Genomic DNA, 12050 nt, shown 5'->3' on the forward strand with positions numbered 1-12050 from the left:
TCAGCAGCCCATGCAGTAGTCGTACGACTCCTCATTTCTCTCTCTCTCTCTCTCTCTGAGGGAGAGAGAGAGAGAGAGAGAGAGAGAGTAGGAAATTAAGTGACCAACCAACAATAAAACCCTTCAAATGAATTATTGTGGAGGCAGACTGAATCAGTCTGAAGCAGAAGTTGACAACAACGGACCAAAAAATGTCGCCTTTGATTGTAGCAATTACTGCGACATCACAAGTTGGTGCCATGTAAATCCCATCTTTGTTTCGGCGGTGGAAGTATCAGAAAACACACGACAATGTCTCTCTAGAATGCCAATTTACTGCACCAAAATGAAGTATCTTCACGTCCTTCGACTAATGTATCCCACTTATTTAAAGACCAGCAATCCCCCACTCTTCACGCCTCTAGTTGCTATTGTACCACCGAACGATGGTCCTCAGCCTCCTCCTCTTCCTTCTCTTCTTCCCCTCCCTCGCCGCTCCCTCACGCATTCCGGCCATCATCGTCTTCGGTGACTCCACCGTCGATGCTGGCAACAACAACTACGTCCGGACCATCGCCAGAGCCAACTTTCCTCCCTACGGACGCGACTTCCCAGGCGGCCGCGCCACCGGCCGCTTCTGCAACGGCCGCCTCGCGACTGACTTCGTCTCGGAGTCCCTCGGCCTCCCGCCCACCGTCCCCGCCTACCTCGACCCGGCCTACTCCATCAAGGACTTCGCCACAGGCGTGTGCTTCGCATCGGCCGCCACCGGGCTCGACACCGCCACCTCCGACGTGCTAGTGAGTCCGTCCTCCATGGCCTTCTTAGGACACCGCGCCCGACAATTTAGCTACGTAGTTTCGTGGCTTTTAGCCCGCCACAGCGCCTACGGTGCGCGATCTAAATCGCGTCGCGACCGACGGCGTGACTCTCGTCGCGTGCCTGTCGCGACTTAAGTCATGCCCGGAGTCGTGGCATGTGCAGGTTGGTCGTTGAATTGAATGAATATTACGAGTCACATCTGCTGTCAACCCAATACGACACGACACATCGACGAGTCTTTCCTCCACACCCCACCGTCAACCTCTACTTACGACGCCCTAACTGTGGATGCTCATGCGCAGTCTGTGATACCTCTGTGGCAAGAGATGGAGTACTTCAAGGAGTACAAGAAGCGGCTGACGCACTACGTGGGGAGGAAGAAGGCCATGCACATCATCCACGAGGCCGTGTACATCGTCAGCGTAGGGACCAACGACTTCATCGAGAACTACTACTCGCCGACGAGCAGCCGGAGAAAGCAGTTCACGGTGGAGGAGTATGAAGACTTTCTCATCGGCCTCGCCGCTCGCTTCCTCACCAAGCTACATCGGCAGGGGGCTCGCAAGATCTCCTTCACAGGGCTCAGCCCCTTCGGGTGCCTACCGTCGGAGCGGGCCACCAACTTCCTCGGCCACGGTGAGTGCATGGAGCAGTACAACAAGGTGGCCATTGACTTCAACATGAAGCTACAGGCGTTGATAGAGAGGCTGTGCGCTTCGTCCCCGGGGCTCAAGCTGAGATTTTCTCCCACGTATGACTTGTTCCTCCACGTCGTACAGAATCCATCCTCATATGGTGAGTCTCCGACATGTTTCTTTCTTATCTGCTGGAGGAGATCTGCAGGTAAAAGCAAGCAATGTGTTGCAGGATTCGAGAACGCGATTCGAGGTTGCTGCGGGACGGGAAGAATGGAGATGGGCTACTTCTGCAACGAATGGAGCCATTTCACGTGTGAAGACCCAAACAAGTTTGTGTTCTGGGATTCAGTTCATCCGTCCGAGAGCTTGAATCGTATCTTCGCCAACCAGACGCTGAGGACCAGCCTGGCCGAGTTCTTATAGTTGATGTAGGCCGTTTAAGATCTCATATATATATATATATATCCACAAGCTTAAGAAACAATCAAGCGGATTCAGTGAAGCTTAGCCGGATGTATTTGCTTTCTGCCTGTGTATGTCATGTGCCTTCTACAACAGAATGGTGAAGAAGATGAAGCCATTTCTCCGTGGAACTCTCCTCCGTAACTCAATCTAGAGAAGGCGACGTGGAACTCCAAGACCGTGAATCTTGAGCCAGTTTCTACAATGATTACCAACAAAGATCATCGACTAATAATAGAACTAAGCTGAAGACCAACGACAACGTGTCCTGCATGACGACGGAGTTGCAGATAGGAAGGACGTCGTTTGCAGCTCCATTGAAACGACCCTACTCTCTGTCTCTCTCTCCCTTGTAATGCCTCTTGTCATTTATGAGTGGAGAATTTGTGGCATTTGGTTGCGCATAGCCAGTGGATCAAAACCACGAACTTTGCGGTCGTCTTCTGTCGCCTGACACTTTTGTATTCTCCTGATCCAACTCATTTTTTCGAGTAGTGGCCCTCTCAAGAACTTGACCTGTGGACCTCAGAGGACACCTCATTGCACAAACTTGATGGCACAATAGTACAAAACTCTTTGGAACACAGAGCATCGTCCATGGGGATGGGGGAATAACAGAGAGTGACTTGCTATAGGATAAGAGTCTTGATGTTGATAGGCCATGGATGAGAGGCAGAACAGCTCCATGGCTTCTGTCTCAGCCTGTGGTTCCCATTTTCTTCTGCAACACCATGTAGCATTGTTACGGAGGACCGAACTCCACATTCTCCTCCTGATGCAAAAGCATTGTTGCACGAAGGTCTTTACATATGATTGGACCACTCCCCACCAGTCTCCCTCAAGATTCCATTTTTTGTGCTCATAAACCCCCCTGTCTCTCTCTCTCTCTCTCTCTCTCTCTCTCTTGTCTTCTTCCACCGGGACACCCAAAAAGAGGTGCAAATCTGTAGTTACTGTTCTGTATTTCTCAAGAGGCCGATAAGAGCCAACAGTCGGCTGTTCTCCCACACAAATCCTCAGGAACCCAAAGGAAGCGTTTTTGTTCCCAGCTTTCTTTAGCAGTGAGAGATCAAAAAGTGTTCTTTCTTTCCTTTCGTCTCTCTGGCTTCTTTGGCTGGTGTGGAGATGAAGCAGCTGGATAACGGGAAAGGGCGCAGGGTCCACCCAACCCCACTAACGGGGGCAGCGGCGACGCGGGACCTCCTGGCTGCGCTCCCAGCGACGGTGCTGGCCCTGGCAGCGACGCTGACTGCGGCGGAGCAGGAGGTCCTGGCGTACTTGCTCTCCGGAGGAGGCGGCGGGGGGAGGTGGAGGGAGCGGCGGCGGCGGCGGGCTCACCCGCCGGAGCTGGGTTGCGGGTGCTTCGGTTGCTACAAGAGCTTCTGGGCGCGGTGGGACGCGTCGCCAAATCGACACGTCATACACAGGATCATCGACATCGTGGAGGAGAGCTCGGAGGCCAGAGAGCTTGACCGCGGGAGTGGCAGCAGAAGGAGAAGGCGGAGCGGCCGCGGCGGGAGGAAGGACGCTGGCTTGGCGGCGGAGGTCGCGGCAGCTGGGGTGGAGGAGAGCTTGGAGGTGGTGGGGATGGGATTCTCCCGGTTGGATGGAGGATGCTTGGCGGACGATGATGGCGAGGACGGTGATGATGATGGAGAGGAGGTAAATGGTGGCAGCAACAGCAACAACAACGCTAATGGAGGTTGCAACTCTGTGAGGAGATTCATGAGCTTCATTGGGGAAAGAGTTTGGGGAGCTTGGAATTGAATGAATGTAGACAGAGAGATGGAAAAGGAGGGAGTTTTGGATGCTGGAAAGGTCAGTTTTGATGCCATCTCCTGCCTTTTTCCTTGAATGGTTTCTTCTCTTTGATAGGGAGAAGTACTTGTACATTTTCCTCTTGTTCTTTTGAGAATTTACTCTCTCAGCATCAAAAGACATGCTTCATTTGAAAAGAGGTAAGATCTTTAAGCATTTCAAGTTTATTACAAGTTCTTCTTGCTCTCATATGATTCTTACTCTTCAATTCTATCTTGTAGGACTTCTATCTCCTTCCAAATTTTACTTGTTTTGACATAATATCATTCATCATTGCTGGAATTTCTATTCAATTAGGAAATTCTATATTGCTTGAATAGAAGAGAAAAGAGAAAATTTTTCATGAATGTGGAGGAATTTATTCATTGACAAAAGCTTAAACTTCAATCCAAGATTCAGAGAGACACACTACACAGTTTCATTGTTCACAGATTATTACTATTTCTACAATAACGCAACTAATGCTATCTATATTAATCTGTTCCTTGATTTCCTTTTTGAATAGTGTTCTAACTAGTATCCCTGTGTATTACATGTCTCTAAAAATGGAGAAAGAGAGTTATATTTTGGTTACTAGTTTGTGAAGAGTTTGGTATATTATCACTTGATGTCACTGCTTATCTCTTGGCAATCACTATTAGTGTCTCTTTGTGCTATGTGGGATTTCTATTGGCTTTCCTCTGTTGAGTTATGTTTGTGTAAGCCAATTCTAGGTTAATTGAGCCCCCTTGTGCTACATAACTTTTTATGGATTTTGTCAAGTACTTGTTGCATGATTCTAATGCCATTTTGATATCTATGATTTGGCATCATAAAGCTGAAGTAAAGCCAAGCATATAGCCAGCTCAAAAGCTAAGGAAGCAAATGGCTAGTAAAACCACAGTTTTTCTTCCTCTTTTTCGCCTGCAGTGGCATCTATTCTCCTCCATTATTGCCAAACTTGAGTCCCTGTTCTCCAACTGACTGAATCTGCAAGTTTTGCAGAATTATTTGAACAAGGAACGATTCGAATCAATTAACCAACTTGTAACAAGCAAAGTTTCCTTCAGAATCTCTAAGCCTCTTTTGCCTTTGATATAAAGAAAACACAGTAGACTAAGCACTGGGACTGAGGGCATTTGGTGCTTCAGCATTCCCAAAAGACGGAAGGCTAATCTTTTAGCAACTTTTTCTAGTTTCACGGCATGGGTTGGCATCTCCAAAGTGTAGCTCTTTAAATTTTAGTGTTGGTGTGGGGACAAGCCCGTTCTCTGTAAATGTAGATACACCACTTTGTGCCTATGTATCTGAATCTGCCATGCACTATGTTTCACTTCATATGACTTCTGTTTCATCAACCAATTCATATTATACATAGACTTGGTCATGTGGCTTCTGTTTAACTTCATATGGTGAGACACAAGGACTTCAAAGTCTCATTGCATAAGCCATGGAAGTCATTGGTTTTTGTGCTTCATTATAATGGTCATGTTGACTTTAATTGATCTCACCTGCAGAAAAAAAGAAAATCTGAAACTGAATGTGTCTAGGAAAGTAGTGCACTTTTTTAAGCTGGTCAATTATGCAGAGCATTCTCTTTGTCTATGTCAAGATATTCTGAATTATAATCATAATGTCTTAGTACTGTCAAAGTTCACTTTTGATTTTTTTTCTTAATTATCAAATTAAATGCTTCATTCTCTTCATATCTTTTCATGTAGTTTCAGAATCTTACACTTCAATCCTTGGCAGCTTTGTGCCAAACTCTTTTATCCCCCTTTTGCTATTTAATGTTGATTGTTCTGAGTTGCTGGTATGTTCAAAAAGTATGGTCTCCATTTTGCTTCTCTCTCTCTCCCTCTTTGGATGGCATTTCTCCTTCTTAGATCTCAAGAACCCATTCATCAGATTACCTTGAATCAAATGTATAGTTCAACATTATCCAAGGGCACCTGTGGTAAAAGCAACACATCAACTTGTTAAATCATTTTTCTCTGAAATGTCTGCTGAAATCTGATACAAGTCCTATTTCTTAAGATTGAATGGGTCAATGGTCAAAGATGCATGATATATTGGAAGGAGGGAGAAATAAATTAATCATGCAAAACAAAACAAAGGTAAAACCTTGTGAAGTGTGAGTAAGTTTCTTTAGCTGGACTGCAGCATGGATCTTTGAACCCAAAAGAATGAGATAAAAGCCTAGTTTAGATCCACTGGGACTTTGATGTCTTGGATGGCAGAACATGTCTCTCCTTTGTGTAATCTAATTCTTATCTGACACAAATTGCACATTTCTTGTTAATGATGACATTATGGCTCTTATGATACATTTATATATAAATATGTATATATATATATATATATATATGTTGTTTCTTAGGAAAAATTTACTGATTTAGTTAGACACTTATATATGGTGATTGGTTGAATGCTCAAGTTTTAGTTGTTTTTTATGATTGAGAATTAAGATTCTCTTGGTACATTTATTTGTACCACAGAAGACATCCTTGTTGGGGTACATCAATTGGCACCCACCCACTCATGGCAAGTGCCTCGCAACTTGATGGGTGCTTCATTGTCCACCCATGGCAGTGGTCTCACCTGTGGTCACCACATCTACAATTAATTATTTATTTAATGCTTTTTAAGAATTTGGATTAAAATTTATTTTATTTTTTCAAATGGTGAATGGTGGAGGTAAAAATTAATAACTTGATAAAATCTTTATTAAGTAAACTAGCTGGTATGATATTTTTAGCTTTCAACTTAACATTGTTAAATGATAAAAAGAATAAAAATATATTACCATTTCTTAGTACCATTAAGCCTTGATGAAGTTATTGTCACCGCAAGGGACAAGATATCATTCATTACTCGAGTACCGCGTTACCCGATCATGTGGCTAGAAACGAGCATGGTTCTGCTAACTGCAGGTGAGGATAAGACATCTAAACTAGGCTAATAGATGGTTTTTTGGGTGGTGGAACATAGTATCGTCTTATGGTGAGCGGTAGGTTCACTGACGGGTGTGCGCCGCTCTCTGTGGTGAGAATAAGAAATAGAGCATCTAATGATTTGAAGCCTTAAAATTATTTTTTGGACCACTTTTCATCTTACTTGCAACCGGTAAGCACACCGGGGGTATTCGTCCCATATTCTTTGGGATCATAATGGCATTTAACTGGCAAGCGGTATGTTCACCAACGGTTTCACATACCATCAGAGTCTTTATAACAAGTTAATTTTTATTTTATTTTATTGCTATTTAGATGATGTTCCTAAATTATTATAAATACCTATTTAAATCATAGATATATCAAATGAGTCTTAGCATATTTTTTATTCTATTTGACTCATTTATAGTGTTTTAACACTCTGCCAAAAATACTATAACAGATCAAAATAGGTGAAAAAGTTTTAAAAAATAATTTGGACATTTTTCGAATTATGAGCACTGTTTAAAAAAATAAAAAAATATAATCATTATTTGAGAAAAAAAACCAAAAAAATGAGGGTCCTTTTTCTAGAAAATCACCCTTATACTTATACATCATGTCAATGATATGACATATTTTGCATTCAAAATACTTAAGACAGAACATAAATGGAATGCCAAGGTGTTTGTATTCTGAAAAGAAAAGCTGATGTGAGTGAAGATAAAAAGAAGCATAAATAAAGTTCCCAAATAAGAACAAATTATAGTTGCAGTGACATCAACATAGAAACATTATTCTAAAATGCTTGATTCACATGGTAAATACTTGACATTCTCCTCATGATTGTTCTCTTCTCAAAACGCTGACATCACTCCATGAAAAAGACAGAAAGAAATCTTACATTACCACCAGCTACTTATTTGTGTGAGCTGTTTCCTTCCTCATCACCTCTCAGATACATCTTCCAACTGCCCATTTGTCAAGAGAATGATAACCAAAAATGGTAATCGAGATGCCAAAATTTCCGGCCTAGAGCCATGCCAAAAACGGATGTGAAGCTGCCTCTAATCCGACTGATTTATGGATGACTCTGAATGAGGTGTGGTATGCGTTGGAGATGTTTGTGTACAAGGACTTCCATGCTCATTGTTATCCACACCCTGCATCTCACCAATTCTCACAGATTTGAACTCATCGGGTGCTATTGGGAAACTGCAGGATGAACTATCTGCTGCCATCCATGTAGATTTCGCAACCCTTTGGTGGGGAGGCATCACTGATGAGTCTGGAAGAGGGAATACAACCACATATGGGTGATCGAATTTACAAGATGCACCATATTTGCAGCTTCCGTATGCAGCATAGAATGTGCATGCAGGCTCACCCTTCGTGATCGTCAGATGTACATGCACATAAACAAGGAAAACCATCAGATACTTTACGGTAAATAAAAGCATAAACACCAAGATTTTAAAGAGAAAAAAGTTAATTACTGGTCTGAGAGGAAGTCCAAACGGTCCAATAGTGCATGCAGCTACTTGGTTCCTCTCTTTAGGGTGATGGTACTTGCAAGAACTACCGTATTTGCAGCCCCCTGTTTTCATGTAATATTGGCATTCTGGTTGATCAGGTCTCTCTGGAAAAATGACTGCCATACTTGAACCTGGATCCGCATGATGCTTTGAGTTGGGTATGTGATCAGAACCAAGAGACTTGTTGGAAGGAATGCTCGCACTGCCCTGTTTGAAGAATTATATAGAAAATCTCATGTAACTTTCTTGATTAATCACAAATGACAGAGTCCTAGCAGTTTAGTGTGTTTGTGTGTTTTAATTGCCGCAATCCACCCAAAGTTACATCTTTAATTAGAGATGGACTAGGCAAATCTATATAAGCATTGTTATCTGCTATTTCACAAACTGATCAATCAAGCGGTCTTTATATATATATCTAGTAGTTGGGTGTGTTTTTTCAACATGATACTAGGAAGAGGACAGGCAGTTGAACTTAGTTCAGATGTCGGTCAGGAGCTAATACCACAAAGTTCGAGCACATTTAAAGTTTCCAGAAAAATGTAACTCGTATTAACAACAGCACATTACAAAAACCATGTAATCATAATCTGATCTTAAAAATGAATATGTTGATACCATATAAAGAGTTCAATTTTAAAATAAAGTGTTTCATATAACAACAAAAAGATGCACATGGAGTTAAAAAGTGTCATATTAAAAGCATTAGTTAAATTTAAAGAGAATCACTTAGCATCAATGTAGAATTTATCCGAAGCCTCGGTCCTGAGCTAATAAGAAATAACACCTCAATGTATCAACATTAAAATAAACAACGCAGGCAATCTAGTGGATTTCAATTCCTAATACAAAAAGATGCACATGGAGTTAAAAAGTGTGTCATATTAAAAGCATTAGTTAAATTTAAAGAGAATCACTTAGCATCAATGTAGAATTTATCCGAAGCCTCGGTCCTGAGCTAATAAGAAATAACACCTTAATGTATCAACATTAAAATAAACAACGCAGGCAATCGAGTGGATTTCAATTCCTAATTCTAACTAATAGCTGCTTACCGTGTATTTGGTCCAACCCTGCTGCACAGGTGCGGTGGCTTGGGTGGATGGAAATATAAGGGGCATGCAAGATGGGAACCCTTGCATACTAGGATTGGTCATGTAAGGGGTCTTCAACGTAGGCCATAGTGGAAGTCCAATCAAAGATGGTCCTCTTATTGGTGCAGAAGATCCTGTATATCCATACACCAAGGAGCCTGATATAGGAAACATGGTTCCGATACTCACAGGCTGAGGATGATTGAACTTGCAGGCAACTCCAAATTTACAATAGCCAGTTTTCATGTAGTATGGACAAGATTTTTCACCCTGTGAAACCACATCAAATAAACATGTTACAGAAGTCTCATCAACACATTATTCAAAATTAAGGAATTTGATAACCACAAGATAAAAAAATTTGTCGAACCTTGCGAATTGGTAAACCCAAATCATTCAATTGAAATAATTGAGCATCATGCTTGTCTTGTGGATGATAATATTTACAGGTTGCTCCAAATTTACAAGTTCCTGTTTTGAGGAAAAACTACAACAGCAAATCCAAATAAACCAAATGTCACCACAAAATATAGATCATTAAATCATATGCTATATAATAGATTAGTGATAGAATCATGAGAAATAAATGCAACTGATTAGGAAGGTCTACGTCTGATTTGCACTACACATGCTACTGGTTAAAAGACATTAGCACAGCTATAGGTATGAGTTCCAGTAGAATTGAATTTTGCTCATGTGGTGATCTTTATATATTATGATCTCCAAACAAATAGGTACGCCCATTTTAGAAAGACTTGTGCTGTACCTTACAGAGTTAAAATTCAGAATGAGTTGAATTATATAATTACCTAAGGCTGATTCAAGCACCCATTATGCACAAATTCATTGTAAAGGCGTTCGTGAAGGATAATATATACAAGATCACTATCATTTTGCCAGGTCTCATTAATCCTTAGCTATTTGCATCTTGGCAAGAATGAGAAGTTGCAATATGATGCTATAGCCAACTGATGAGAAATCCAACATTTAGATAAAAAAATCAGACATAGGCCTGTTTTTTATGTCAAAAGCATGATAGACTAAAACATCCTCTTGTACCATACTGTATATATATGGTAGTTTTGAGTCTTTTGACACAACAGAAACTATTGGTTTAGCAAACTAGATTTGTTCCACTGGAAGCCCCAAGCATATTTATTTTGTAAGATATTCCATAACTGATATTTTTATATTAATTTTCTTAGAAGTATTGGTAACTTGAAGTTGTAGCTAAAACATTGTAAAATGTACGACTTCAAAGTAGTTTTAATTATTTCTGCAAGTACACATGAAAAAAGAAGCTCCTAACACAAAATCATTGAAGCATTCTAGAGAGAATGAAATCTTAGGAGGAATATTTTGCTTTAGAAAAGCAAACATGGTTTAATAGAAATATACTTTTCGATAATGAGAATAGTTTAGACATATCCAGTAACTTGAATAATTGAAAGTTTAATATAATAACTAGTATCCAATAAAGACTATGAACTGTGTAGGAAAATGACTTCCCTCATTTCTTACCCAAGCTATCATAGAAGCAGTGGCAAAACAACCAAAGACAAATTACACCATTTTTTGGCAGTCTTACTGCCACATCTTAATAGCATAAAGCCAGCAGACTATGGTCATCATTTTAGTGTTGAATTCTATGGCCATGGTGCCAAAACAGGAATACTGAACTTAACAGATAAAACAGATGTCTCAGCACTACAGTGGTTCTCAAAATGAGGGATGAAACTATGGTATTTTTTTGGGCAAAGATAAATGTACCTGGCAGTCAGGTTGACCATCTCTTGGGGGAAGTTCATCTCTACACCGAGTTTCCTGGAGCAGAAGAATGAGTTAGAACAAAAACCAAATAATCCATCTCTAGAATCACTATTGATGGTAAGAAGCTTGAGCTGGAGGAACAAAACACTATCAACAGGAGTCCAATTGCTCTCACCTTAGCAGTGATGTTAGGATGGTTGTACTTGCACTTGCTTCCATAACTGCATAAGCCGGTCCTCAAATAGAAACTGCAGTTAGGTTCTCCAGGCCGGTCAGGATATGGATTCGGCTGCCCATCAGCACCCTCCCGACCATCCTCATCCTCAATATTTAAACGACTCATGGTGACTGCCATCAAGAACCATCAAAACCCATCAAGTTTGCCTTTTTATCACACTCTGCTTCGTTGATCGATTCTTTGCATGTCTCATGAATAAAAAGGAGTCTTTTTTAATCCGAAAAAGCAATCAACAACAGATTGATCAAGAGCAACACCACAGCAGAAAAAAAAAAAAAAAAAAAAAAAAAAAAAAAAAAAAAAAAAAACCGGAGGGGATTGAACCGGGACAGAACCGACCTTCAAGTTTACCCGGCGACGCATTGGAAGAGGAATCGGAGAGAGCATTGTACCTAGCGCCGGGCATCGGAGTGGTGATCGAGCGAAACCCAAGATCAACCGATCAAAGCCAACAAAGATAAATCAACTCCTTCCCCCCCCCTTCAAACTCCTCAACTCGATCCCCGTCCGCCCTAATTCCAATCAACGATTCCACTCCCAAAGCGTGAAATTGGACGCAGAAGGAATTCCCACGAGCAGCTTTCCGACAAAATTTAGATCTCTGGATGATGCATCGAATCAAATCGTCGGTTCTATTTGTTACTCTCTCTCTCTCTCTCTCTCTCTCTCTCTCTTGGCTGCTTTCGTTTTAATTTACCAAATCGATACGCTGAAGGAATCGGAGGAAAAGAGAAATTTAATGGGGAAATGTGTTTATTATTATGTAGTGTATTTTGTTCATT

The 12050-nt window shown here is 41.4% G+C and overlaps 3 protein-coding genes across 4 annotated transcripts; 2 read left to right on the plus strand and 1 right to left on the minus strand.

Annotated features, from left to right (window-relative positions):
- Positions 1-416: 416 nt before the first annotated feature.
- On the plus strand, positions 417-1914 carry LOC135612565 (GDSL esterase/lipase At2g42990-like). The gene is made up of 3 exons (XM_065109006.1): positions 417-779; positions 1104-1596; positions 1669-1914. The coding sequence occupies exons 1-3, from the start codon at positions 426-428 to the stop codon at positions 1860-1862; spliced, it is 1041 nt and encodes a 346-aa protein (XP_064965078.1). The 5' UTR covers positions 417-425; the 3' UTR covers positions 1863-1914.
- A 1112-nt stretch (positions 1915-3026) lies between these two features.
- LOC135611510 (uncharacterized) lies at positions 3027-3668 on the plus strand. Its single transcript, XM_065107162.1, has one exon. It carries the CDS (start codon positions 3027-3029, stop codon positions 3666-3668), a length of 642 nt encoding a protein of 213 aa, XP_064963234.1.
- Positions 3669-7349: 3681 nt separating this feature from the next.
- LOC103972608 (zinc finger CCCH domain-containing protein 33) lies at positions 7350-11955 on the minus strand. Of its 2 annotated transcripts, none has more exons than XM_009386960.3 (7): positions 11608-11955; positions 11206-11378; positions 11031-11084; positions 9631-9747; positions 9222-9530; positions 8128-8373; positions 7350-8019 (listed from the first exon to the last, which is right to left on the minus strand). In XM_009386960.3, the coding sequence occupies exons 1-7, from the start codon at positions 11672-11674 to the stop codon at positions 7699-7701; spliced, it is 1287 nt and encodes a 428-aa protein (XP_009385235.2). In that variant the 5' UTR covers positions 11675-11955; the 3' UTR covers positions 7350-7698. The 2 variants fall into 2 exon arrangements, with proteins under 2 accessions (XP_009385235.2, XP_064947899.1); XM_065091827.1 differs by having other exon boundaries at positions 7554-8019; positions 11661-11788.
- Positions 11956-12050: the final 95 nt, after the last annotated feature.

The sequence above is a fragment of the Musa acuminata genome, chromosome BXJ1-2 (genome assembly GCF_036884655.1).
Source record: "Musa acuminata AAA Group cultivar baxijiao chromosome BXJ1-2, Cavendish_Baxijiao_AAA, whole genome shotgun sequence".
In the NCBI taxonomy this organism is placed as follows: Eukaryota; Viridiplantae; Streptophyta; class Magnoliopsida; order Zingiberales; family Musaceae; genus Musa; species Musa acuminata.

Excerpts from the sequence above, each read along its gene's own strand:
- LOC135612565 (XM_065109006.1), top strand. The coding sequence starts at position 426 with ATGGTCCTCAGCCTCCTCCTCTTCCTTCTCTTCTTCCCCTCCCTCGCC. Across the intron at positions 780-1,103 it reads CCGCCACCTCCGACGTGCTA|TCTGTGATACCTCTGTGGCA; the intron begins GTGAGTCCGTCC and ends GCTCATGCGCAG. Across the intron at positions 1,597-1,668 it reads ACAGAATCCATCCTCATATG|GATTCGAGAACGCGATTCGA; the intron begins GTGAGTCTCCGA and ends AATGTGTTGCAG.
- LOC135611510 (XM_065107162.1), top strand. The coding sequence starts at position 3,027 with ATGAAGCAGCTGGATAACGGGAAAGGGCGCAGGGTCCACCCAACCCCA.
- LOC103972608 (XM_009386960.3), bottom strand. The coding sequence starts at position 11,674 with ATGCCCGGCGCTAGGTACAATGCTCTCTCCGATTCCTCTTCCAATGCG. Across the intron at positions 11,085-11,205 it reads ATCCTAACATCACTGCTAAG|GAAACTCGGTGTAGAGATGA; the intron begins GTGAGAGCAATT and ends CTTCTGCTCCAG. Across the intron at positions 8,374-9,221 it reads AGGGTTGGACCAAATACACG|GGCAGTGCGAGCATTCCTTC; the intron begins GTAAGCAGCTAT and ends TTCTTCAAACAG.